The sequence below is a fragment of the Cyanistes caeruleus genome, chromosome 9, assembly GCF_971803275.1.
Source record: "Cyanistes caeruleus chromosome 9, bCyaCae1.hap1.1, whole genome shotgun sequence".
Classification (NCBI taxonomy): Eukaryota; Metazoa; Chordata; class Aves; order Passeriformes; family Paridae; genus Cyanistes; species Cyanistes caeruleus.
The window spans coordinates 4,632,863-4,659,092 of NC_141709.1; the positions used below are offsets into that span (position 1 = coordinate 4,632,863).

The 26,230-nt window shown below is 41.3% G+C and overlaps 3 protein-coding genes and 2 long non-coding RNA genes across 12 annotated transcripts in view; 2 read left to right on the forward strand and 3 right to left on the reverse strand.

The window, feature by feature from the left end:
* Positions 1-6,108: 6,108 nt before the first annotated feature.
* LOC147651451 (uncharacterized) lies at positions 6,109-7,666 on the reverse strand. The gene is made up of 3 exons (XR_015273968.1): positions 7,423-7,666; positions 7,107-7,314; positions 6,109-6,451 (listed from the first exon to the last, which is right to left on the reverse strand). It is a non-coding gene; the product is annotated as an uncharacterized LOC147651451 (long non-coding RNA).
* Positions 7,667-7,867: 201 nt separating this feature from the next.
* MRPS14 (mitochondrial ribosomal protein S14) lies at positions 7,868-10,597 on the forward strand. The gene is made up of 3 exons (XM_023931695.2): positions 7,868-7,988; positions 8,663-8,821; positions 10,108-10,597. The coding sequence occupies exons 1-3, from the start codon at positions 7,944-7,946 to the stop codon at positions 10,288-10,290; spliced, it is 387 nt and encodes a 128-aa protein (XP_023787463.1). The 5' UTR covers positions 7,868-7,943; the 3' UTR covers positions 10,291-10,597.
* A 4-nt stretch (positions 10,598-10,601) lies between these two features.
* On the reverse strand, positions 10,602-17,510 carry CACYBP (calcyclin binding protein). The gene is made up of 6 exons (XM_023931694.2): positions 17,399-17,510; positions 16,662-16,854; positions 15,898-15,994; positions 15,310-15,409; positions 13,881-13,975; positions 10,602-12,141 (listed from the first exon to the last, which is right to left on the reverse strand). The coding sequence occupies exons 1-6, from the start codon at positions 17,417-17,419 to the stop codon at positions 11,982-11,984; spliced, it is 666 nt and encodes a 221-aa protein (XP_023787462.1). The 5' UTR covers positions 17,420-17,510; the 3' UTR covers positions 10,602-11,981.
* Positions 17,505-24,413, forward strand: LOC111932575 (uncharacterized). Its single transcript, XR_015273971.1, has 4 exons — positions 17,505-17,806; positions 17,919-18,112; positions 21,147-21,232; positions 23,218-24,413. It is a non-coding gene; the product is annotated as an uncharacterized LOC111932575 (long non-coding RNA).
* The window catches only part of RABGAP1L (RAB GTPase activating protein 1 like), a 237,276-nt gene continuing 235,426 nt past the window's right edge, over positions 24,381-26,230 (reverse strand). For all 8 annotated transcript variants that reach the window (XM_023931686.2, XM_023931688.2, XM_023931687.2 and 5 more), the window contains one exon: positions 24,381-25,985. In XM_023931686.2, the coding sequence (XP_023787454.1) occupies positions 25,830-25,985 (156 nt within the window). In that variant the 3' untranslated portion in view covers positions 24,381-25,829. The remainder of the gene's footprint in view (positions 25,986-26,230) is intronic.

Sequence of the window (26,230 nt, forward strand, 5' to 3'; positions counted from 1 at the left end):
AAACCCCACAGAAAACAAACAAACAAAAGGAAAATGTAAGAACTGTGATCATAAAAATGGTTTTCATGATTTTCTAAAAGACAAGTTATTTGTTTTGCCTTGATTCAGAACTAGGCTGGTAAGTACCTGAAAAAGTCACAGTGAATGAGACAGATACAAAAGAGCTCTAAGTTTTCAAACTTCAGATAAGGCTTGGTACCATGGTCCATTGCAATTGTTAACTATGCCACTGCACCTCTCATTCTCCTGCAAGTTACAACAGACTTTGTATCAGCCTCTCAGCTGTGGTGTGCATTACTGAACATCTTTTTGGCCATGGCATTCTTGAGCCCTGTGCATGGTCTTCAACTCAAAGCCTGTGCTGATGCTGTGTGCATGAAAAATTCAGAGACCTGACACTGATCTTTCTGTACAGGAAGTGTGGGACACAGCTTTGCCCACTTCATGTTGCTCTCTAATATAGCATATAGCATACACTGTCATCTGGATTTGGGAGAATTAAAATGTTTGCTCCATTTGACACCAATGCATTGGCATTTTGTGTGCCTGAATAATTGATTCGCTTGAGAGATTTCAAGTTTATTTTCCTGTGACTTTTACCTGACTTATCAACTTAGCACTGGCAAAGTTTATCTAGAAGCTACTAGAGCACATCTGTTAACACATGGAGCAAGAGGATGTGCTGTAAACTTACTTGTTTTCCCATACTTTTATTTCAGAATTAATTGTTCTTTCCTACCTTGGATAAATATATAGGAAGAGCTTATTTTTGGGCTAATTAAGTCTTAAAACTAAGACCTAAAACTAACTAAATAAAATATTACTGTTAAATTTCATTGACATTTAGAGGTCAAAACTGAAGATGAAATGTTTAAAGTTTTCAGGTACAGTCATTCACACCAAAAAAACATGTTTGCAGCAAAAGTTTTGTCAACCCATGAAGAATTTTGCACTTAATGTCCAATGAACGCCTCATAGATAAAAATAACAAGAAAGCAGAAGCTGAACAAGGAGGGGAAGAAGGATAAAATATAAAGCTAGAAATCTGAATTTACCAGTTGGTTTATTCAATATTGTACACTAAATGTTGGCATTAATGGTACATGCCAATCTGTACCATTATAAAAAATATTATTATAATATTTTGATTATTATCATAATCAAAAGGTGATATATATATATTTGGTTAAAAACTTTCAATTTCATACCACAGCATGCAAATTCAAAATGCCACCATATGTGACTTACTAAGCAGTTGTGTTATTCATTGCACAAGCAGAAAAAAAATAAATCCATTATTTAAATCTAAATTAGGTAATGTCATAACTAGAAAGCACTTAGCCAATATGTGTCCACAGTAACAGCATATCTGGACTCAGATAATGCTTCATTATAATAATTCATCCAATCCTGAGTTACAATAAAAATTCTCTGTTTCTGTGAAACATACTTATATCTCCTAAATGTCTGCCAAAGACTTGGAAATATCCCTACCATTAGATTAATGCCTTCCACTGGCAGCACAGCTACAAGAAGGTGTCCTTTCTGTCCAGAGAAACAAGGGTTTGGTTGCTAAAAACCAAACATACCCTACACACCACCACTGGACAGACATATACCCACTTATACCTGTGTTGCAGACCACTTTGCTGCATGTCTCTTCAAGCAAAATAATCACAGACACCAATGAAAACACAGTATGGATTTCAAGATTCAATCTATAATTCCTTACCTGATACCTGGATTAGGTATTAGGAAAAATTTTCCTTTACTGAAAAGGTAAACTCACACAGGGCTGCCCACAGCATGGCTGAAATCACCAGCCCTGGACAGATTTAAAAGTCATGTACATATGAACATGTACATATGTACTGGGTTAGTGGTTGAACTCAATGATCTTGGAGGCTTTTCCAAGTTTAAAAATTCTATGATTCTATCCATAAAATAAGGGAATCATCTCTGCTTCTTATACCCAAGTAGTTACTTGTTTTCTTTGGTTTTCTGCCTCCATTCAGCCCTTATCTACATTTAATGTCCATTAAGTGAAATGGAGGGGAGCAAGTACATTGCTCTGTGAATGCAGGTCTCCTTCCCTATCTTTCCCTCCTTGTGTTTTGCAGATGCCTATTTCTGACCAAAGATACAGCTTTCCCACCCTGACTCATCCTCTCCCTCCAAGCGACACAGAAACTAGCTCCACCTTTCTTCTTCTCCTGTGCAGACTTCTGAAAGAAATCAAATCATAAGAGATTGCTTCAAAAGCTCTGAACAAATTCATGTTTAAATTCTGCAGATTCTCATCATAGTCCATTGCAGGAAACCCCAACACTTTGTTCTGTGGGATTTACTTCCAAACCCCTGGAGATGAGGTCCCCAAACAGACAGACACATGCATGAAATCCTTTTGTTCAGCACCTAGTGATTAATAGCATTCTGGGCTGTAACATGACGTTGTGACTAATTAGGGCTTCATGGAACCATAAATTGAGCTCAAATTTTCCAGGGCTTAGACATCATTCCAGAGGAAAAACCCCTGGACACAAGTATTTCTATCAAGCATAATGAAAGAGAACAACTTTTTTGGCTTCCTCATCATATAATAAAGAGTTTTTTCCCTGCTGTTAAGAAGAGTGGGTTTAACTGATTTTTCGTGGAGAATATAATGTCATACATATAACTGGCAATAACAGCAGATTAGGGAAAGGACTAATTTAGGAAAGAATGCCTAACAGTCAGATCTACCAGGCACAGAATATTCTCCTAAGGGAAGGAATGAAAGAAACCCTGTTCACATCTTCTTGGCAGAGGAAAGCATGGGACGATCAAAGCTGGAGAGAACGTGGAATATTTGTATGAAAGATTCCAACAATCCAACTCCGCAAGTCTTTTTCCATTCTACTGCCCAGTGCTTGAAGATTTAGGGTAGAGACCTTCTATGTACAGATGACATAGAGATAGGATTGAGGAGAGAAAGGGGGACTTGGAGTCACAGATGAAGGAAATGCAGGTCTAGGACAGCTCCATGGTTGCAGAAGAAAGAGAGAATTCTAGGATTGATAAATGGGGCAAAGCTGATTATGCATGCATCCAAGCCACAGAATTATACAACACAACACTGGAAGCAACACACATTAAAACAAAATAGCCAGAACAAAATGAGACATGGTGAAAGGAGCCATGGGGCAAGTTTGAGACTTGAGCTTTTTGAGTACCAAGGGTGAATGCAGAGTGTGATTTTTTGAGTGTAGCCTTCTGCATGCTAAAGCTAGAATGGAACTGCCAAGTGCATCACAGCACCAGAGACAGGAGAACTGGCAGATTCCTAATTACCTAGGTAGAAAACTGGCATGTTCAAGCATCCTGAAGCCAAGGAGGTTTCTTGAGAAACACAAGAGGAATGACAAATACTAAAGGTATGTCAGAAAGTCCTTTACAAGTTCACAGAAGTGCTACTGATCTCCAAACAGCCACCACTTCAATAACTCTCTACAAGAGCAGCAACAGACCTGTGTGACCAAGACTTTTAGTCTGAGGAGGCACGAGCATTACCAATGATGGATGCCCATCAAAGGCTCTGCCCTCAAATGGATATTGACCATTAAATTCTGCTTAAACCATGGACATGACAATGCAGGAAAGTGTGCAGCAGCAGCCTGTGGAGAGAAGCAAAGGCACCTGCAGAGCACATGGCAAAGCTTTGTGCTTAGACACAGCAGCAGATGTAGCAGCACAGGAAGTGATAAACCAGCTCATCCCTCAGTAAGCTGGAATGCAGTCATGCTCCTTATGTCCTGCAGTGCTTTTCACAATAAAGAACCACACAAGTTAGGGCATTAAAAAGCAGAACTGTGTCTCAGGGGGCTATTATCCTTCGTTGGCAATCAGGCAAAAATAAAGTGGGGGCTCAAAACATGCATAAAATGATGATACTGCCACTCAGACTCTACGATGTCCAGCCCATTTTCTTTCAGTTTTTCATATTTTTCTCAGTGATGTACTTGACTGAGACAAGTTACTAGTTTTACAGACTTTGCATAAGTATGATTTTGTTTAACCAACTAGATTATTTGCCTTTATCTTCCGTGGTAAAACTGTTCTACTGTTCCAAACCTCAGCTGTGTTAGAAAGCTGTGCATCACATTTCCATTTCTCTGGCATCGGCCACAAAAGCCATTCCATGCAGCTGCTGTAATAAGCCAGCCAGCATTCTGTTTTCAATATTATGCAATCTTCATGAAATTAATGCTTGCAATTAGTGCAATGAATGACTGCCAACAAAAAATGCAATCATTAGTTTGGCAAGATTGCTTCTTTTGCAGTTATCTCCCATTTTTTACCAGACTGAATGAACCTACTTTCCACTACAAAAGTTTGGGATAATTCAAAATAATTAATAAAAAAACAGAATTATAATCAGCCAGAGAGATATTGTGCTTCTGGAATCATCCTTATATTTTTTCTTTCATGCAAATTCTGCAAGATCTGATAAAAAAATTGTATTAACTATTCATACGTGAATGAGTGTCAAAATCCTACATAGAGAGGTTCAACAGCACTTGCATATTTGCTCATTAGCATAAATATGCATTTTGTTACAAGCTACCTAGCTCCCTTCTCCTCAGTCAGTGGCTTTCTGTTTCTGAAAGTCAGTCTTTCCTGAATCAAATCTTTGTTTCATTGTCTCCACAGTTCAAACATTTTTTTAACTCCTGTATTGGATTAATTTTACTTATCCAATGACTGATATCTTTATTATAAATAAGGTATCCAAGAAGGTACATGTATTTCATGTATTATGAAAACAGTGATAAATTTCACTTTAGGTGCTAAATACTTAGACTCATAGAACCCTAGGTTTAGGTTGGAAGAGACCTTAAAGCCCATCTGGTTCCAGCTCCTTGCCCTGGCAGGGATACTTTCCACTAGACAAGATTCCTCCAAGCCCCATCCAGTCTGGCCTTTGAACACTCCGGGGATGAGGCAGCCACAGCTTCTCTGAGCAGCCTGTGCCTCACCTGTGCCAGGGCCTCACTGCCCTCACAGGGAAGAATCTCTTCCTAATATCTGATCTAACCTTGTGCTCCGTCAGTCAGAGCCTTTGTTCTAACTTCTATTGGCTTTCAGCCCCGAGTCTGTGAAAAGGTGCACAAGAAGTCACAGGAAGAGCCTTTGGATGAGAAAATACTGAGCAATTGCTAAAGAGTGTCTGCTACAATTATAAGACGCATGTGGTCAAAGTCCAGCACGATCTAACAACAAAAGGAAGGGCTTTTAAAACACCTACTGTCACATAGAAATCAGAGACTAAAACACAAATTATTAGGAACAAGCATTTTAAAAGGAAACCCTTCTAGGTTAAACCCTAGCTCCATTACATCCAAAGGCAAAACTCCCATTTATATTAGCAGATATGTAGTTTAATATGCTTGGAGGAGACAACCTGCAAAAGCCCTTTAAAATGGGCTTAAAAAATATTAAATACTGCTGTACATTTTGTAATAATAACACATGCCCATACAACAGGATTATTGATGTTTGTGCAAAAAAAACAAAACTTGGAAAATCCTTGCTCTGAGAAGTCACAGACAAACAGAATTTTTCCCTCAAAACAAACAACAGGAATCTCAAAGGAATTAAAAATACTTCTATCTTACCTGTCAAGTACTTTCAACTGTCTGGTTCAGAGCCCTTCTGATGCAGGCACCACTTGCAAAGGTAATCTGAGCAAACCAAAAAGTGACCAAATCTTCTCCTTTTCCCACCCTGCCGTGAATTTAAGAACCCATGGATCAGATGAAAGGAACCAATAGAGGCCTCAGGGCGTTTCCCTCTTACAAACCACCTAAGGAGCACAGTGGGTTTGGGAATGATTCCCCTGCTCAGCATTCCTCTTGCCCATCAGCAGGAAGAACCATTTCCAATTTGTTTTATGCTCTGCTACTAATCAAAAGCCAGAAAGCCTCTCCAGCTCTGTACATCTGTCTGTGAGAATCACAGGATTGTTACTGAGACTACTGTATCAACAAGAACATTTATAATATTAATGATGAAAAATTCAGCTGGAGTACAACAGAAAATGGAATTTTAAAAAAATATTTTAAACTCAGCAACAGTTAAATGCTACTTTTATTCAATACAATACCTTCAAAAATCCCTCAAGAACTACCCACACAGTTATTTAACCAGGTGCATTACTGAGCCCAGTTTTTAGCTGACAAACCCTCAGATTCTGAACAGTTCCTTTGATTTACTACAACCAGAAGCTGTGCTGAGGGGGCTGAAGATGGTAGCAGCCTGGGGAATATCAACATGCATCATTAATCCTTGTCAGTCTCAGCTGGGGAAGTGCCAATCATGCAGGTGATGCTGTTGAGCAAGCAAGGGAGTCAGGCCTGGCTGAAGAAATAGTTCTCCTTTGCATTCTCACTCATTCCTTCCACATCTGGACCATCTAATAAACACAAAAGGGGAAGTGAAATACAAAATATTGCAGAAAAGAATGCATGCTGTAACATCCAAATCCCCTATGATCACATCTATTTTATCTCCTCTGTTGATATTCTACCAATTAATTTTACCATCTGGATAAATAGCAAGTTATAGACGATTACATCAGAGAACAAAGCTTGAAATTCTCCCCTTGCAAACAGCAGTAAGTTACCACAGTAAGCACCTAGGAAAGCTGCTGACTGTAGCATGGATAATAGAATTTGATTAGTCAGCCAACCTAGCTACTTCTTCCAGATTATTACATACTTCTGAACCAGTATAATATACCAAACATCTACGTAAAACAACAAGCAGCTTGACAAACAGAGAACCAGCTTCTTGAATGACTCTTTGAATGTAGCTGAGCTGATACAAACAGAAAACTATGAATTCAACATCAAAACTGTGATGCATGTTTTCCCTGTAATCAGGAAATAGACATATTTAAAGTGCTGCTTAAGCAAAGTCACAGTCAGTGGGACAGGACCATTTCCCTCACCGAACAAGAACAATGAAAGCAGAAATTCCCATTTGTTTTTCTCTGTTTGGGGTTATGATTATTCAGTGTTTGCTGTGTAACTTACCCAAAGATTTGGATATTAGCAAATGTTTCTTACCCCAGAGGCTGGTGGGGCACTGGGATTTGCTCCCTAGGGAAGCAGTCACAGCACCAAGTTTGACAGAGTTTGGACAACACTCTCAGGCACATGGTAGAATTCTTGGAGCTGTCCTGTGCAGGGCCAGGAGTTGAACTACATCGTCCTTATGGGTCCCTTCCAATTCAGGATACTCTAAGATTCTAAATTCACTGGTGGAAAAAAAAACCTGCAAACCACAGGTATAAATTTAGGAACTTAGGAACAGTCCTGGTGATAAACAAGAGGAAAAAAAAGAACAAAACAAAAAACCCCTAAGAAACAGAGCTAGCCTAGCCTTTAGTAGAGCTGCTGGCAGATCCGTGTCCCACAGCAGGACAAGCGGACAGGACGCGCTGTTCCAGACAGGGACCTCACAATGGCGGGGCGATGCCTCTGTACCAATTTTCCTGCAACTTTCCCTGTCATTTTTACAGCAGTTCCTCTTCAACCTGGGATACCTTGGCTGCACCAAGGCCGGCCTCTGATGTTTGTGTGGCAGATTCAGCTGTCTCCAATAACGGGCGGTGCGAGCGATCCCTAACAGCACCTCTGATACCGAGATATATATATATGTGTGTGTGTATATATATATATATATATATATATATATATATATATATATATATATATATATATATATGTATATATATATATATATATATATATATATAGCACAGCCCTCAAATTCGGCTGGGGCTCTCACCACATTTCTAGCCGCAGAGTGTTAAAAACGCCGGGCACTTTGGGAGCGCCCTGAGGAGCGGCCTGAGGGCGAGCACCCGCCCTCACAGCGCGCACGCGCGGCGCAGCAGCAAGATGGCGGCGGCCGCGTTGTGCTGGGCGCTGAGGGCGGCTCAGCAGGTCAGACCGACTCCCTCCCCTCCATTCTTCCTACCCTGCTTCCCCGCGACTCTCCTGGACCCTGCCCGCCCGGCCGGGGCTCCAGGGAGCGGGCAGGGGAGATGCGGGTAGTGTTTGAGCGCTGGGGGCTCGGCCCTGCCCCCGCGGTGCGGGAATATCGCGGGTCCGGTGTTAGGTAGCGTTCGGTGTAGCTTGGGGCTCTGTGTCTCTCTGTGAAGAGAACTTTATGTGAAGTTCGGAGTTATATGTTGGTGCAGTACAGAATCTGGAAAACATGAAAGCTAAAGCTCTCAAGGCATCACTTACTCGTCAGAGGGAGCAAAGATCGGTGCTGCCCCTCGTGAGGAAGATGTAGACAGCGATGAGGTGTCGGAAGTGTAACGTGTGATCCAAGAGTAAACGATGCCGGAGACACAAGACCCGAGGGAACGTCTGGAGCTATGTCAGGCTGAATATTAGCAAAAGGTTTTCCCTGTGCGGGTGGTTGGTCACTGGAACGGGCTCTTCAGGTACATGGTGGGGGCCGTGTTGGTGCCAGGCATTGAAATCGATGGTACTTGTGGGTCCCTTCCAACTCAGGATATTCCATTCTTTACTGAAATAACAGTTTATACTTGAATAGGCAAACTATGTGTAATAGGCAGGTATCAAAAATGTGTTTTTTTTAAAATCAGGTTGTTCCCTCACCCTGCCCAAGGCAGGTGCGGAGCTACTACGTGGACTGGAGGATGCTGCGGGACGTCAAGAGAAGGAAGATGGCATACGAGCACGCAGATGAGAGGCTGCGGATCAACGCCATCCGGAAGAATTCCATCCTTCCCAAGGAGCTGCAGGTACCAGCAGCTGGCTGTGCCCAGCCAGGGCATGAACCCACATGTGGCTCCTGCTGCTGTGGTGTGCTCAAGGCCACAGCAGGCACTTTATAGATCTAAATGGCTGTCCTAGGTCACAAATGCTGTGTTTCCCCAGCCCACAAGCACAGAATTATGTCATGTTCTACAGTGACTTCAGCTTTTTGGGGGTGTTTACAACAACAGCATATTCACCTGACTGGAGGTTGTGTGCACTGGGCTGTGGGGTCTTTTGGAACCACTGCTTGTGTAAGCAGTGTGTGTAATACTACATACAGTGAAGTCACTTTTTCACCCCCCACACACTGCCCCTAACATATATTGACAAACCTATTTTCTTTACTTCCAATAATTCAGAATAAACTCTAGATCTTTTTTTCTTATTTAAAAATCGGAATGCCGGATCTAGCCCAAACCACCAATCTGTGCAATTAGAAATATCTAATTTTACCTCTTGCCAGAGCTACAAGAATGTGAAACTTGCATCAGATCTGGGTGTTAAAACTGTTATTATAAATTGACTGCCCTGCTCTCAGCCTGCCTTACTAAGCACCAAAAACATTTGCAAATATTAGATTATTCCTGTATTTGTTCTGGCCGTGACACCTAGATATCCTGGTAGAGAAAGTGTATCAGTTTGCCTTTATATATTGACTTCACTGTTCTCAGGCCTGTCTGACTGGTGCTGAAGTCCTTATGAGGCAAAACCAATACAGAAAAAAAGCCCTGAAAGAAAATCCTACAACACCTTCTGAAGTACCCTGTATGAGATCACTTTTACTGACATCAAAGCATGCTACCTGAGCAGACAGTTAATAAACAACACATACTTAAATTTGGCTCATCTGAAGGACTAGCCAAGCCTGCAATGAGGAGAAAGCCAAGTGGTTTCTTTTGACTAACTGGCTTGAGTTTAATAAGGTTTAATTTGGGGTTTCTTAAGAGGGCTAGCCCATCCTGAAACAAGGACAGAAACAAGGTGATTTGACTGGTTATAATTAGTGGCTTGAGATTGTTCTATCTGTGTAATAAGATTAATTTGGGGGTCTCTTTGGGGATCAGTTTACATTCACTGTTGGAATGCCCAGAAAGGGTGGGTTGAGTGAGGAAGACAGGTGAAAGTTCACAATTAAATAGCAAAGTTTATTCATGAGGTGGTAGAGAAGCTTGTGATGGTACCTACTCTGTCTGGAGTTTGAAGTCTGGCAGTAAGGCCCCTCTAAATCCCAGGGAACACAGATAAACTCTTGGGCTGTGTTGTGTTTTAGGAAGTGGCTGACAAAGAGATTGCTGCCCTGCCCCGGGACAGCTGCCCTGCGAGGATCCGGAACCGGTGTGTCCTGACATCCCGCCCTCGAGGGGTTAAGCGGCGTTGGAGGCTCAGCAGAATTGTTTTCCGCCACTTTGCTGACCATGCTCAGATGTCTGGTGTACAGAGATCCATGTGGTAATAATCACCACGTGGATGTGCTTTCAGGCAGAGGAAACAAACCAGGCTCATTTGTGTGTGTAATGAAAGCAAGACTGTCCTGCCTCAGAGTCCAGCATCAATGTCAATCTAACAAGGGAAGGACAAGAAGTTGTGCTGATTTATTAAACTCCCTGGATTACAACTGGTATCAGCTGACAAGCGGCAGCACAACTGCACTGAACTGGTCTGTATGAGAGGCAGTTTGCTTGTGAGGAAAAATGGATGGTTGCAAAACTTAGCTGAGGTTTGTGCTATGGCCAACGTTAGAAATAAAGACATACAGCACAGGGCTCGTTTAAGCATTTTTTTTTTTTTTTTGCCACCATACGGTTAAGTTCATCATGGTAATTTGGGTAAAAGCATCAATAAAACTGCACAACAGGACAAAGTGGTATTCTGCTGTGAACAAGGGCAAGCACAGAGTGGGAGTAAAACATGGCCTCAAGTTCAGATACTCTTGCTATGCTAACTAAACCTATATGTGTATTAACGAGCAGACAAAGTGGCTAAAGGACCTGTTAGAAACTACACTCTGCTGGTATGTATCCTGTTCGTAGTGCAGCGCTCGGTCCAATGCTTCAAGAACAAGGTTGCAAGGAAGCCCTAGTCCAGACCCTAAAAGGAGAGTAATGGCTTCCTTAATTCACAGGTAACAACAAATCTGTCCTTGGGAGACACAAGAGGAGGAGGCAGGAAGGACACAATTGACAACAGACTTGCTGCTAAGGTCATGTTTGTCCTGTACTCTTCTTCAAAGCACTGCAGTAAAGGGGGGGCAGTGGCTCTGTCCCCCTCCCCAGCAGAGGCTGGGAGGTCGCAATAAAAAGGCCAAATACCACTAACAGCAAACTAACAGCAACTCACCACACCCAGCTGAGTCATATTTTGGCATATAAGCCATCTTAATATACTTCTTACCTTAAAACCCTTTCGAAGTTGATGGAAAAAGTGGAGCTTATCCCTTGTTTCTTGCTTTACACTGCTGGAGCCAGGGCAAGCTCCCTGTCCCTGCTCTCCTGCTGCTGACTGTGGACTGCATCCTGACTGATGGCATCTCAAAGACATCCCACGATGCTCAGAGCTGGCACAAGCATTTTGATTTCCAAAACTCATAGTATTTATTAGACAGGAATAGTTTCTGAGAGTACTCATTAAATTTGAATACCACAGGATTAACACTATATTGTTCCTGTTTTAATATCAAGTGCTTAGGATGTGGTTCTACTTTCTTCAGTTCTCCCTTTGTGACATGCTTTACAGTTCAGCACTTTCCTGTATTTAATCAAAAAGCTACATCCTGTGAAGTGAGTGTGACACTAGCCCTAGCAACCACATGGGTACAGCTGCCACTGGCAACAGAGGCCTTGACCCATCCTATTTTAAGATTCCTTTATTTTTACGTTCTGTTCTCAGTCTCACAGCACTCCCCACTCATCTGAGATGATTTTTCAAGGAGGGGTAAGGATGTACACCCTATGCTTCACTCCTCAGGAAATGCTGAACCACTTGACTGAAGGAAATGCTTTATAAGCTATTTTATTTAAATATTTTCTCCAACCTGAAATGGAAAATGACTGTCTTTGCTTGGAAGAAGGTTATGTAAACGATGATCTTTGCAGCACAGCGTGTCTCACATGGAAGATCAGTTTTAAGGCGGCCTTTAGAGTACTTTCAGATATCCATTGGTATGTCCCCTTTGTACTGCTTTTCTCTGCTTTCAACCCAGGCCTTATTGATGGTGCGCTTCATCTCATCGTCCCCTTCCGCATACATCTTTTTTAAAATGTTCATTAGCCCTTCACTAGGATCTGCGGTGTCATAGGCAGCCTTCCTGCAAGATGGATACATGAGAAGGTCAGGTACACCCAACAAAATTAAATGCTAATATTTGTTTGAAACATCCTGGTAACGGGACTTTTGCTTTGGCAGTCTTCAGATCACAGCAGTCTCAGTCAGCTTCCAAATAGGAAGAATCCTAAGAAATACCCTTAAAGCAAGAGCAAGCTGAGTTGTACAGCTAGAACTGTCCCATGGGGTGGGACAGTACTTCAATGGGAAGCAATTTGCAGTAAACATGATCCTGGAAGCACTGTCCAAAATTAACTGTAGGAAGCAGAAGTGAAATGTAGCAGACACAGGACATGCCAATACCTGCCTTGTGTTATGTGACAAGTGAATAAAAATGGAAAAATGACTATATCAAGCTCTTTAGCGACCACATTCACAAACCAAAAGGCTTTTTTTCTGCTTCCCATTTTTCACATGATCTCTACAGGTTAAATGGCTTAACACATTGCATTTCAAAGCAATTTTCTCAGGGGATGAATAGTGCCACCTGTGGAGGAATGGCCCGTATGACCTGACTATAAATAATGCCCTCTCTGGCTAAAGTCCTCTCCATCACACTTTCCAAAATCCTGTAGGTAGTTCCTAGTGCAGTCTAGCTCAAAAAACACAGCAGATGAAAACACATCAGCAGAGGGAGCAATTTCCTCACACTCAGGGTTAACCATCAGCTGCACAGATCCTGTCTGGGACCAGCATTTCTGGAGCCGTTTGTTTGACAAACAGTAAATCTCCAGGAATTCTCTGCACAAGACACAGGTCTAACAAAGTGTCCCTGTCTCTCCAGAAAACTGCATTAATTGTCAAGTCACTTCCTCTTAAATCTCCTGTGATAGCATTTGAGTGGAGAAGGCTGTTTTGCCCTAAATTCAGGCACTTACGCCTGATCAGTTTTAGATAATCACTCCACAAACATACACAAAATTAATTGCTGGCAGGGATAACATTCTCAATAGTGTTTTCATTCTTCAAGGTGGCTATACATGTACAATAACATTAAATCATTATATGATATACATATTTATATATATATATATATTTTTTTTTTTTTTTAAGAAAGTCTCTTGTCCCCAGGCGTTTCCTGCTGTCATTCACCACCCTCATACCTGTGTATGTCTAAGCTGCCTGCTGCTCCCTAGCACTTGAAGTGTTAGAGAGTGGCCTGAGACTCTGGAAAATCATCTAAGTAGAAGATGATTAGACCTGCTCTGCCAAAAGCATGCTGGGACTTTTGTACAGACACTTCACACACAGGTAACAATAATTGTTTCGACCAGTAGACCTGCAGGAGATACATCTATGTATTTCTATATAATATACAATTGATCTAAAAAATAATCACCTCACTAATGCAGTTTTTGCAATGAATGCAGCCACCAAAATGCAAATGAATCTTTAATTGGTTGATTCCCTTTAGAATTCTCACTGCAGGTCTTCCCTATGATATGTCCTATGATTCAGCCTTTGTCATTTGCAACAAAACCGTGGAGGAGTAGTATCTACTCAAAAGTAATTTCTTCCACTTGCAGTCCTACAAGTACCAAAAGAAATCCCCACCTAACATCAGGAGATCTTATCCTAAGATCCTCAGACATCTCAGGGCCTGTCCCCCAGACCAACATTCCCCAGAATTACTGCAGTTGGTACAGATCTCTCCCAACAGTCCTTAAACAACACAGAGAACAAGAAATGGAAAACCAGATGGAGGGCTGGAAAGACACTTACTCTTTCTCTTTGCTTTCTTTTTCCACTTGAGTGAGACAATCCCATTTTTCCTCCCGCTTCTTCTTACACATCACAAGGACCATGTCTGTCTTTATCTGTATGGTGAACAGCAAGGCATGAATTTAGAATGCTTCATAATGGGATGCCAGTCAAAATGAGAAAGGTTAGCTTGTAACATAAACCTCTTCCATACTCCGGAATTCCTGAAACCTTTCTCTCAGCCATCCATTATCATGTAGCATACAAAAATTATAGCACGTACTCAGCCTCAGGGCACAAAGTATTAACTCTGCTCTGGACAATTCACATATGTGGTTAATATAATACTAGTACAGACTTATGGAACCAATACGAAAGAACATAAAATGCTGCAGGAACACCATTCAGTGATTCAAAGGATGCTCGAGTAGCCAGGACTGCCTGGTAAAGACTGACTATATTTACAAGGCTTCTCCAAGCATACCAAGTTCAGGTAGAGGCTCCTCCAATTTATTTCTCCAAGGATAAGAAACTAATTTTAGGGTGTTGCTCAATCTTGCAACATGTTTGCAAGTTACAAAGCCTTCTGACTTCAACCCTGACCTAAATTGCACAAAGAACTCCTGCACGCCATAGCAGACAAGGTTCTACTGCAGCTTTAGCTTGGCTTAACAAGTACATGACCACTGCTCACTTTCACACTGTATCAAAAATCACCAGAGCATCACTCTCATTTATTTCAGCTGGTTTAACTTCACTCTGTACTCATTTTAGGCCAATTTTCAATTGAACCAGTAGTTCACATCTGATGTCACCAAGCACAACAGAGAAGTCACAGGAAGTATTATGGCACACCTCTAAGCCTAGAAAGGTGCCACCAGCAGCAGAGTATGGATATCGCCAATCATCAGCAGTAAAATGTTACTACTAGTTGTCCTGGTTTTGGCTGGGATAGAATTAATTTTTCCCTTAGAAAATAAAGCCCCTGCTAGGGCTAAAACCACCACATCAGTGTTCAGTTCTGAAGCATCCTAACATCCTAACTAAGGCAGAGCAGGTTTCAGACCTGGCTTTGGGAATTAAGCCTATTTAAGCTTCCCAAGATTTCAGTCTGCTGACAAATCTCCTAAAATCGCAAAGAATTTCTCAGAGGTATTTAGAAGCACAAATATGCAAATGAACATTTGGTGGTATTTTCTGCTTAATTATTTCTGAAATCCTGTTGGAGAGCTATTAAATATCCAGACATGATCTCTTGAAATAGGATTCCAGAGACTAATTCCACAGTTATGACAATCACAGATTAATAAGACTCATGTTCACAGTGCAGAAACTCAGCAGCAGAAGGGAGGGACTGAACATTAGAACCGAGTCTCCTGAACTAGCCAGGCAATGAACACAACACTTTGTGAGGGCCCTAAATTACCTCTAACAGACAAGGTGCACTGACCTTTCTAGAGCTGCCTTCCACAGAGATGGGCTTCAGGAGGTTGTTGAAGGTCATGGTGTAGTTCTTCCCATTCAGATTCCTCACTAGAAGATCAAATGACCTGGACCCAGGAAGTGGATGGAGGAAAGGCACAAATGTTCCAATCATTGCATTGTCTGAAAACCCTTTAGCAGGCATATTTTTTAGGAAAGCAGAGTAATTCTTGGGAAAGCAGACCAACAGGCTTGAATTACTTTATTCCCAGGGCTCTCAAAACATTCATTTCAATTTCAACAGAGAAATTAAAAGGACCAATCCAAACTGCACAACAAATCAAGATCTTTAGGATTTTTTCTACCAACAAACTAGGAAAATCAAATTTCCTTAATGTACACCTCCGCTCTATCACTACGAATGCCCAGGGCTAACACTATGTGCCCTGTCAAACGTGAGGTGCACTTGTAAAATGTAAGCACCCTGATATCCTCAAGTGCTACTAAAAGCTACTACAGCTGAAGTTTAAAAAAAAGAAAAAAGGGAGTAGAGAAAAAAAAAATATCCAACACTCCTGCATTTCAGTGCTCTTGTTGTGCTACAAGAGGAACTCACCTCTCTGTGAAATTCACCTGCACATTCTCAGCTGGAAGTTTCTGGACACCATTTAAAGAGATGTAAATCTTAACAAACTTATCAGACTGATCCCAACCTGGAAGTGAAGAAAAGAGATTAAGTTCCACCTTTCTCCATAAGCTTAATTCACGCCAACTTGCCCCACAAAGCCCCCTAGAACAAGTAGGGTCTTTGCCTTACTGAAGCAATTTTCAGAGCGATAAAAGGAAAACATGAATTATTCAGGAATAACTTTAGAGCAAAGGGAGGTCCCCCCACGCAGCCCTGTTCTCCAAGGCCTGCAAATTCTGAGAAAACCCATGTATCAGCTCAGGTCAAAAAAGAGCAATCCAGGCTGTGCAGGGGGAGTCAGAGCCAGCTGTTTGCTCCTGCTGCAGTTTCCCTGACCCACTTCTTCCCTTACTCCCTGCATCTTGAGTAATTCCCTCTCCTCTCACCTACATGGCAATCAGAGAAGCCAAAACTTACTCTTTCATTCCCGCTAAACACCAAGTAATGGAAAAATACCAGCTGGTACAGCAAGGATACTTGATGCATCCCACCAAACACTATCACACAAACATGATCAATACACACCAGGGTTCGGATGGCAAGGTAAAGGTGAGGTAGCTTTTACAGAGGGGTGTCCAGTGTGGAATTAAACACTTAAGGCATCACTATGATGCTAAGTGGCAACTCAAACTCCCAGTAATGCCACCTGCTGTCGCCAGAGAGATGCTGGAACTCTAGAAAAATAATCTTACCATAATTGTTTATTTTCACTGTGTACCCTCCCAGTGATGATTTTTCTTCCTCTGCCACATCTTTTGGCTTCGGCAGAGGCTGATTCTTGATTTCCAGCTCCAGCTTTTGTTTCTCTGCCACAAGGACATCACGCACCCGCTTCCTAGTGGCATTTGTAAGCAGTTCTTTAAGCTCTTCCAAATCTTTCTGCAACTGGTTCAAAAACAAAGGATCACACTTATACATCAGATACATTCTTTGTGCTCAGTGCTCACAGTTTTTATGACAATTTCACGTGTTCCAGATGTTGGAGTTTCAGCTTTATCAGGTCAGTAGTTTAGTTTCCCACTACAACCCGTTAAGCACGGAATCATCCCCTCCTCACCCCTTGTCCACTCCTGCAGAGATGTACAACCACAGAATCTTAATTCACAGAATGGGTAAGGCTGGAAGGGTGCAACTCCCCTGCTCAACCACGGCTATCTCAGAGCACAAGACTAGAAAATACCTCCAACATCTTCAGTTAAGACAACTGTCTTAATTGCTTAACTCTTCATACGCTAAAAAAACCAACAGAAACCAACAGAAGCGGGGCGGATGGCACAGCTCCCTCAACACGCACCGCCGCTGGGGAGACCTCCACAGCCCGCAGCGAACGCGGGGATGACAGCTCCCCGCCTCCCCGCCGGGGCCACACCGCTGCCCCTCGCACACAGCCCCGCCAGCGCCCAGGGAACAACGCCGGGAATTGCCTCACCTCCTCCCGCGCCACGGCCATGGCGGCTCCCCGTGGAACCTCTGGAACCTTCCGGCCCAGGAAGTGACGGCACCGGTACCGGTCCCGCCCGCACCGCCCCTGAGGAGGCGGGAGCAGGAGCTTCCCCGCCCCCCGGGCTCTGAGGGACGGGGGGGACCCAGGAGCTTCCCCGCCCGCGTTCTCTGAGGGACGGGGGGGGATCGGGGGCTTTTCCCGCCCCCAGGGCTCTGAGGGACGGGCGGCTGAGGAGAGCACGGCCTGGGCTTCAGTTTGGCCGTCAGAAAATCTACCCCTTATTTTACGGCAAATGTCCCTGAGCTCGTAGCTATCAACGTCCTCGAATAATTTTGCAAAATAAAGCGTTGTTTTCCTTCTTCAGGCAAAGAGTATCAGGCTCATGTTGTGCAGGTAAATAGTGATCAAAGGGGAAGAAATCTCTCTTCCCGGCCCTTAAAGGAAGATGGGCTTGTAAGCTAAGTGCCATGGTTTTTATCTGCTCCTCATTTTCATGGTTATTAAGGTTGGAAAATAACTCCAAAAAAAAAGATCAACTCCAGCAAGGTTTAAGCTCTCAAGTTCTAAGATTTTGTCAATTAAAAACCAACCAAATCCAGTAGAAGTTGGGCGGATGGCACAGTGCCCTCAACACACAGCACCACAGAAGGAGACCCCCACAACTAATGAGTAATAAGCTTTCTACAACAAACCCAGAGGGTAAGTTACTGCTGATGACCTGTAATGTCACGATGTGTACTCTGGGAGTGACTCTGTGAGTAATAGACTTAGTTGTTACCATTTAGAAGGAAAATGTAGCTTTTATTTACAGAGCATTTGGCTATATACATGTAAAAACATGCTGGTGTAATGCTACCAAAATTCTCTTTTAAGCATTTTCCTCATCAAAAGAAAAACATGATGTTGACACTGTTACTAAGTCAGCACAGTGAGCACTAACAAAAAAAAGTTCCTATAGCTCCACTGGGCATTAAAATTTCCCTGAAAGAAAACAATAAAGCAATGGCATTCTTTCTTTCACCAGAATGTAGAGGAGGCAGTGTTTGCCCCCAGATGTCCTTTATAAAGTGTGACCCAAGGCAGAACACAGCTGAAAAAGTCCGTTTCTCTAGAACAAGGTGCCAGTTATAACACCGTTTTATCAGACTGAGGAATGACAGGCCATTTGCTGATGCTTGGGCTTAGGGTCTGGGGTTTTTTCTCTTGTAGTGTGAACATCCAGGAATTAATTTGTTAAGAGATCTATAGAGGTAGGGAGGGAAGAAGAAATTTGCCAAAAATGAATTTATAGAAGCCCTGAAGCCAAAGATTTGTATTCAAGTTGGCATTCCCCAGAGTGCTTTTAACAGATGTTGTACTGAGGTGTTTATTATAACCCTCTGCTGCAGTGCTTCAGGATCTGCAATGGAGAAAAGATCTGCAAAATTAACTGTGGTTATTATAAATTTTCATAGGACTAAGTGTAAGCCTGACCATCCTCAGGAATAGCATTTGGAAACAGAATAGTTGGTTTGATCTAGGAAATACAATATGGTCAGCTGGAATTTATTTTTATGGCATGTTTTTGTTTGTTCGTTTGTTCAATTGGTTAAGGCAGTTGCTTATTCAGGAATTACTTCCTTATAATATTTCCTGTGTAGCAGCACCTGAGACAAGGAAAAATGTTGTGTTATTTAATTTATCTACTAATCTTTGAGTTTCTCCACACTCAGTTGTGGTCTTATATTATTAGCAAGTGCTCTTATTTTTACAATTTAAATTGGTATCACTTTCTAATTTAAGTTCTGGCTAGAGGAGGAAATGCTTTCATTAACCTAGAAATACATTTGAAGTGAGCCTGTAATTTGCTTTTTTTCTTAGAGTTTGTTGGGTTTTTTTTTAAAGTGTTTATTTAGTTTCCTTAAATGATGAACATTTCTGTACACATGGCTGTACACATGTGAAATGATGAACATTTCTGTACACTTCCCTTGAGTGGCAGCATCCATGTGGAAGAGTTGTCACTCTTGTCATGTAAAAACAAGCTCCACATAGCTCTCCTTTGCAGAAAGCTGCAACAGCATCTGGATGCTGCCTCCCTTCCTGACAAATGCTTTGGATAGTGATGTGGAGGTAAATTCATACAAAATGTTATGGCTGGTAAATTTAATCTTCAGCTTTTGTCCCTGTTTGCCTTATCTTCCCCTGAAGCGCTGTGTGCTTTTGCTGTTATCCGGCAACAATGGCTGTTCATCTCAGTTAATAGAAAAGAAATCCTAGAGCAGTAGCTCACATGGAAAAACGGTTTTATAAAGCATTTGGATATTTTTGACTGTGGTACATTCTGCTCTGTCCTGTTCTTGCTCAGCCCTGCCTCTCTCTTAGTAGTCACTTGCCAATGTCCTGCTGTTTCCTTCTGCCCCCCATGTCTCTTCCCGCAGGCATGCTGCCTCAAGGCTTGTGTACTCCAGGGAAGCATGAAGTCCTTAACTATTGTCCCATTGCTGTGTATCACCAACCTTTAGGAAAATCATTCTCTGTGCCGGAAAACTCAGACTGGCACGTGGAGCAGAGAGCCAGGGTGAGCCCTTGGCTCTGTGGCCCAGCTCCCTGTGACCAGCACATTATCCTAAGGAATGGGCTGGAATTAGCCTGCACTCCCTTTGGACAGACAACCTGCCAAGTCACTGTGCCCGGTGCAACAGAGCTGCTGGTGAGAACTGCGTCATAAAACCTGACACAGCAGCTGCTTCCTCCTGGAAACAGATTTAAGCTGCTACTTAAGTAAATGGCTTAGGAAAATAAGCATCTTATTCCCAAGTTGTTTTCCATTTCCATTTATTTTACAAGGCATCGTTCACACAATGATAACAAGGTACTGACCTGAACAATTCTGTAACAATTAAAAAAGTAAACATTTGTTGTGACCATGTACATTGAATTGCACTTTTAATAACAAGCATTACACTTATATTTTCACATTGTACTTTATATAATACATGGATGTGTTACCCACGCATCCAGTGGTAGTACTGGATGGCTCTCAGCTGGAAGTCTGACCTCTCTGTGATGCTCTTTTTTTTCCTAACTCTTTAGGATTTGTGAACTTGGAACACACCCAGATCACAAAGGCAACCCCAAATGTAGAAAACTTCGTTGTCATGACAGAGATTTGAAGCTGCTGTTTTCAGTGTGCTAGAGTGAATCCACCTGAATGGCAGACACAAAGGGAGATGGATTATGCTTGATTAGAAACTTTTCTGCATTCCTATGTCATGTTTTCCCAGTTCAAAGAAGCCAGAGAATCTTCTTCCATGGGAAAGCAAGAGTTCCCAATGCTCAAGAGAGCTGCTGGCACAGCTTTTGAGAGTGGTATAGCAGAACTGAAAACCCAGGGATTACTGAAAGACAACAACTGAGATCTGAAGAAAAATCTGGGAACATCTGCTGTGGTTTGCATTGGTAGTACCATCCATGTATAATATAAAATACAAAAGTAATAGAAACTGTAAGGAAATTAGTACAGCCCAGGATTCTGGTGGTATCAAATCACATATGAAATTTATGATACCAAATCCTTTTGATGTATTTATCCCATTGTCGTTCCATTTCTTATATATTATTCTATAAGTAAGATATAGTTCTCCAAAGATACATATATATTTCTTTACAGGTTAAATAAAAGCAAGTCCCACTGAATAAGAAAATAATAAAAAGTAATATCCTAATTCTCTACCCATTTTTTGTTTTTCAGGTAAAAATAACATGAAATACATTCAGTAGCAAAGCCGTTGGGACCCAGGAGACATGGAGAGCCCTGTATTCCTGGAGAATTGACCTGTATGTGTTAAGTCACAATCCTGAAATAAATTGTGTAGACTTCTGGCCTGGGAAAGATAAGGTTTTGATCAATGCTGAACATTATTTATCCAGTTACAAATTGCTTGCATTTCCCAAGCCACGTGTGGATTAGCTCAGTTCTAAAGGCTGCTGTGATGTACACCTCCCCTAAAACCCGAGAGATCCAAACTTGAGTGTTTCATCATGTCTCCCCTTAGTGTTATTACCTGGAAGGAACTAATGGGAATGGGACAGTTCCCAGTAGGATATTAGCACAATAAACAGACAAATAATTTAGTTTTAACCTCTGTGTTTGCACATCTGGTGCAGCCAGCTCTTTGCACAGCAGCCCCTTCAGCAGGGACAGAGAGTGCTCGTCAGCCACAGCAGTCCCTCAGACCTGAGGAGAACATCTCTGTCCTTTCTTCACAATCAATCAGACATGACACTTACTACGATTTTCTCTCTAACAGCTGGAAGAACACCAGCACTGTAAGAGTGCTTCTGGTTTAAAAGCCAAGGGTGTTTAGGCTTAGGAGATGATGCAGAAATTGCCAATTATCCCTGAGTCTAACAGTAAATGATAATCCTCTGAGTAAATGAGAATCACCTGATTATAGTTCTCCCACACATACAAGTAGTTTCATGGATTTCACTGCAGCTATTTAATAGGAGCAGCCCTGCCTTGATCCTGTAGAGAAAGCATGGCCTGTGACTTCCAAATTTTGGTATTTTGATGCCAGTAAATGTAGGTTTTTATTTCCTCCCAAAATACCACGTTCAGTCAATGAGTGGCATCACGACCCTGAAGTCAATGGGATACTTCATGCTTTGTTAAGGGGCTGAATTCTTGCAGTTCTTGACTTTTTATCTCCATCTCCCCTTGTAAACAGCTGGTTTTATTTCAAGTTGTTCTTAACACAGTGGCAGAGATGATAATTTATCTTAAAATAAATTTCAAGGGCCAACTTAGTTAAGTCATTTAAAATGTCTATCAAAGAAAAAAAATGCTGCTTATCTGTGTAAGCACTTAAACTTAGTTGTAGCAAATTAAATCCTCATTACCAAACAGGACAAGGGTGGGTTTGTTCACTGGCAGTACTGTTTACATAGCTGACTACCTTTCCTGAGACTGGTTCTGCCAAACCCTAATGCAGATGGCACCTCAGGGATTTTGCAATTTCTTGACTTCTCTACCCCTACTAGTTTCTATCTTTTTTCTCTTTATTCCTCTTCAGGTACATTTAGAAATGTAAACTAAGTGGAATAAGTCCTATTTAGACTAAGTTTGGTTCACAAAGATAATACACGACTAGTTCACAAATGTACCACGTAAATAAATCAGCCTTGCTTCATTTAGCCTGTAAAGTGTTACAGTCAAAGGAAAACCAACTTTTTAAAGTGAAAAGGACTTTTTTTTTTTTTTTTCCCCTATATTGGGGATCTCAGGAACAAACTATAGTCCACCAAGATACAAGTTGTAGTAAAAATATTCTTTGGAGGTTTGTTCCTAATCAAAGTAAAGTCTTTATTTCAGAATGGTACATTCTCAATAGAATTTAAAAATAGGTTTTGGTTCCACATATATATTTATAAAATTCAAATTAATTTTAATAAAAGTTTGATCTGAACACATAGTTTACTACAGACTCAGGGAAAAAAGGTTGATCACTCCACACTTAGGAGCTATGTTAGCTGTTCCAGTGCCACAAGGAAACAACAGTTTCAGTGAGACTGATGATGTTTCCTGCTGAAAAGCTGGACAATAAGCCAGCTATCCCTGACAAACCCACCAAGGATATGTGTGTAGGTAGTTCTGTCACACAGAGATCTCTTTTCTTGCAGGAAACTAAATTTCCCAATGGCATCTATAGTCAGCAGACAGGATTTTAGCTTGCCTGGTTTAATCATGGAGTCCTGCTCCTTTCCTTCATTCTCAATATTCATCAAGATAATGACATTAAGCTATTTTCTTGTTCTTTCAGTAATGCCGAGAAGATGCAGTTTCCTCCTAAATATTACACTTCCAAATGCCATTGCTCCAAATGCTACCTTGGATCCACAGCTGGAAGGTGGAAAGTGTTTATTGCCTTTAGGGTCATTGCTTTCCTTTGGGTGAGGTAAGCCAGCTTCCATCCTTACAAGGGTTTGAAATCGTCATGGCTAGCAGGTAGCAAATGTGGTTTTGTTCCTGAAACTCAATATCCAAAGTCAGAAAGCAGCTACACTGAGAAAATGAATCTTGTGTCAAAGCTCATCCTGTGAAAGGTGATTTACCAGTTCCTTTTTGACGAACTTAGAAAGTCCCATGATCCGCTTGCACTCACTGGACCCTGTGAGGTGATTTAACTCATTCACTTGACAGAAGATAAACTGCAGGGGGATAAATCCACCCACATGGGTTTTTTTGCTGTTGTTTTTAATTATCTCCAGTACATACTACAACAAGGACAAGGGACAGGACTGTACAGTGGGGAGCTGGAGGGCTGAGCAGTAGTGAGCTCTTAATTCATCTGCTCAGGGACTCACAGCCTGAAAAGACATTCCTTTAATCATTCTTACTGAACTTTTCCAATCATGTTTTTAAATCCACTTGTAAGTATGATTTAAGATAAATGAAATGAGAAATTCAGACACTTGTCAAAACCAGTTTCCCTCATGGGCAGAGTACTCTCAAATGCAACATTCACATGTTCACCAGGTATCCTTAAATGTCACTTCAGATTTTTTATGAATTCAGATTCACATTCTAAATGTGAAGCGGAACTGGTAAGTGAATGACTAACACTGGGTTTAGTTAGTCAAGAGAATGGAAACATTTATGCAAATATTATGAGCAAGACAGTGACAAGGGAAAAAGACCTTTGATAACATTTGCAAAAGAAGTACCTTCTGTTTTCCCCCTTTTGTTCCTCACTGTATTAATAATTCCAGATGATACGTTCTTGAAGGTACATTTTAAAATATTAAAGTTTTTTAACCCCTTATTCTTAGAAGAGAGAATTGTTTCAGGATGGTGATTATATTTTGAGCTCTACTTCTATCAGCTGACTGCCTTTTAGAATCTTTCCTTTGGCACTGGTAACATTAAATTTGTACTACCCTGTTGAAAATAATTCACAATTATGCTTGACAACAAATCACAAGATGGGTATTATTAAATTTTATTGTACAAAACTGACAATGTATGGCATTCCTTAGAATTAAAAAAAAAAAAGATCAAAACAGAACTAGTGTCCCTGGAAAAACCTTGTAAATGAAACAATTAATACACAACATTTAGTCCAGCAATGACATTTACCTGCAAGACCATCTTCAGACATGACACATATAATTAAAAAAATATTCCATCAGTTCAAGCAATAGTTTAATTTCCCATGAAATAAGTATTTCTATGAACACTTTATGTTTAGTCAAAACAAATGCTTTTGAAACTTCTTACCTTAAGAAATATAAAACAACCAGACAGGTTTGGGAATCACCAGAGAAGTCTACCCTCACAGGAAAGTCTAGGGCTTGTATTCCACTTGAAAACGCTTGTTTTTATAAAAAATAAGTAAGATCAACAAAGTGTTTCCTAACCAGATACTTCAAGCAAACAGATCTTGTTTCTATGGTATTTTATTCATCAGTGCAGCACAAGCCTCTTGGGTGTTTTATTTGATACCTTATTTCCATGTCAAATTTGGAATCTGAATATAGACCCAGGGCAAGGTTTTCATTACTTTTATTCATAAAACCTACCCTTTATTGCACAGGATTTACAAAAGGTCAAAACCATGCAAGGTCTCCACTCTGCTTCTCAGCAAAAACATCAAGCGTCAAAATAGTTCCCCCTTTGTCCCAGTGGAAGGAATTATTCCTTGGAATTCTTAATATAAACATGAATTAAAAAAGGGAACTAGGGAACTTTCTGTTAAATTCCAGCTGAGCTGTAAATAGCCTTTAAACAACAGTGTTACAAAAATGGCACTGCTTGTATTTCTGAAGATAAACCAATCCAAACTAAGAAGTTGTACGGGAAGCTCATAGCAGTTGTGCCAGGAGAGCACAAGCCTATCTTTGCTATGGCCTAAGCTTTACAAAAAGTGCTTCTCTGCAGGATGCAGTTGCTGTGATAAACTTCTGAGATGGTCCCAGGGCCTAAGTTATCCTCAATGTCTTACACTGTGCTTTCTAGGGAGAGATTATGCTGTAGTACTGTACGTTTTCCATTCTCTCTCTTCCTCCAGAAGAAAAACCTTCTATGCAAGACAAAAATAATTTCAAATTAGATGTGTATTAAAGACCTAGTTTTGAAATATTTATTTAACATCTAGTCATATAAAATAAAGTGTAAAAGTATGAAGGTATCAGAACGTGGCTTTCAGCAAGGCAGTATGGGAAGTAGGAATTCAACATAAACCAGGACTTTTTTATTTCCCCCCCGCTTTGAAAAGGGTCACATCAGAAAATTAATGAAAAACACTGAAGAATTTCACTTCAAGCCTGCACTCCTGCCTCATTGTCCTTTGCCCAGGAGGAGAGACCACTGGAAGAATCCTCCAAGGTTTCAGCTGTGTTGTTCTTTGTGCTCTTGTGCCGGCTGTGGCTGGAACTATGTGCTGCCCTCTTTGGGAGGCAGGGGAGGCTGGGGCTGCGGAGGTGCCTGTGTGCCCGTGGCCGTTTTGATAGAGTTCAGGGTTTTGCTAAACCAAGAGTTTTTGGCAGCTTGGATTTCATTCATAAGGGCTCCTCTCTGGTGCTCCAGCTCCTAAGAAAGCAGAATAGTCAGAATTTATCAAAACCTAATTAATTAACAAAGAAGCATCTTCACACTCGGTCATTGCACTTCCCTTGCAATCTCCCAGGCACTGGGGAGAGAATACTTAGACACACAAATAAAATCATCATCTCCTTCTTAAGACAGAATTTTTTTCTGAAAGTTGAGATATACAGGCATGCAGGTATGTACTCCCTTTTGGAACAATTTTTTGCATGATTCAGAGTAATTCTGGA

Excerpts from the sequence above, each read along its gene's own strand:
- CACYBP (XM_023931694.2), bottom strand. The coding sequence starts at position 17,419 with ATGGCCGTGGCGCGGGAGGAG. Across the intron at positions 16,855-17,398 it reads TGGCCGTGGCGCGGGAGGAG|TTGCAGAAAGATTTGGAAGA; the intron begins GTGAGGCAATTC and ends TTTTTGAACCAG. Across the intron at positions 15,410-15,897 it reads CAGGTGAATTTCACAGAGAG|GTCATTTGATCTTCTAGTGA; the intron begins GTGAGTTCCTCT and ends TCCTGGGTCCAG.
- MRPS14 (XM_023931695.2), top strand. The coding sequence starts at position 7,944 with ATGGCGGCGGCCGCGTTGTGCTGGGCGCTGAGGGCGGCTCAGCAG. Across the intron at positions 7,989-8,662 it reads CGCTGAGGGCGGCTCAGCAG|GTTGTTCCCTCACCCTGCCC; the intron begins GTCAGACCGACT and ends TTTTAAAATCAG. Across the intron at positions 8,822-10,107 it reads TCCTTCCCAAGGAGCTGCAG|GAAGTGGCTGACAAAGAGAT; the intron begins GTACCAGCAGCT and ends GTTGTGTTTTAG.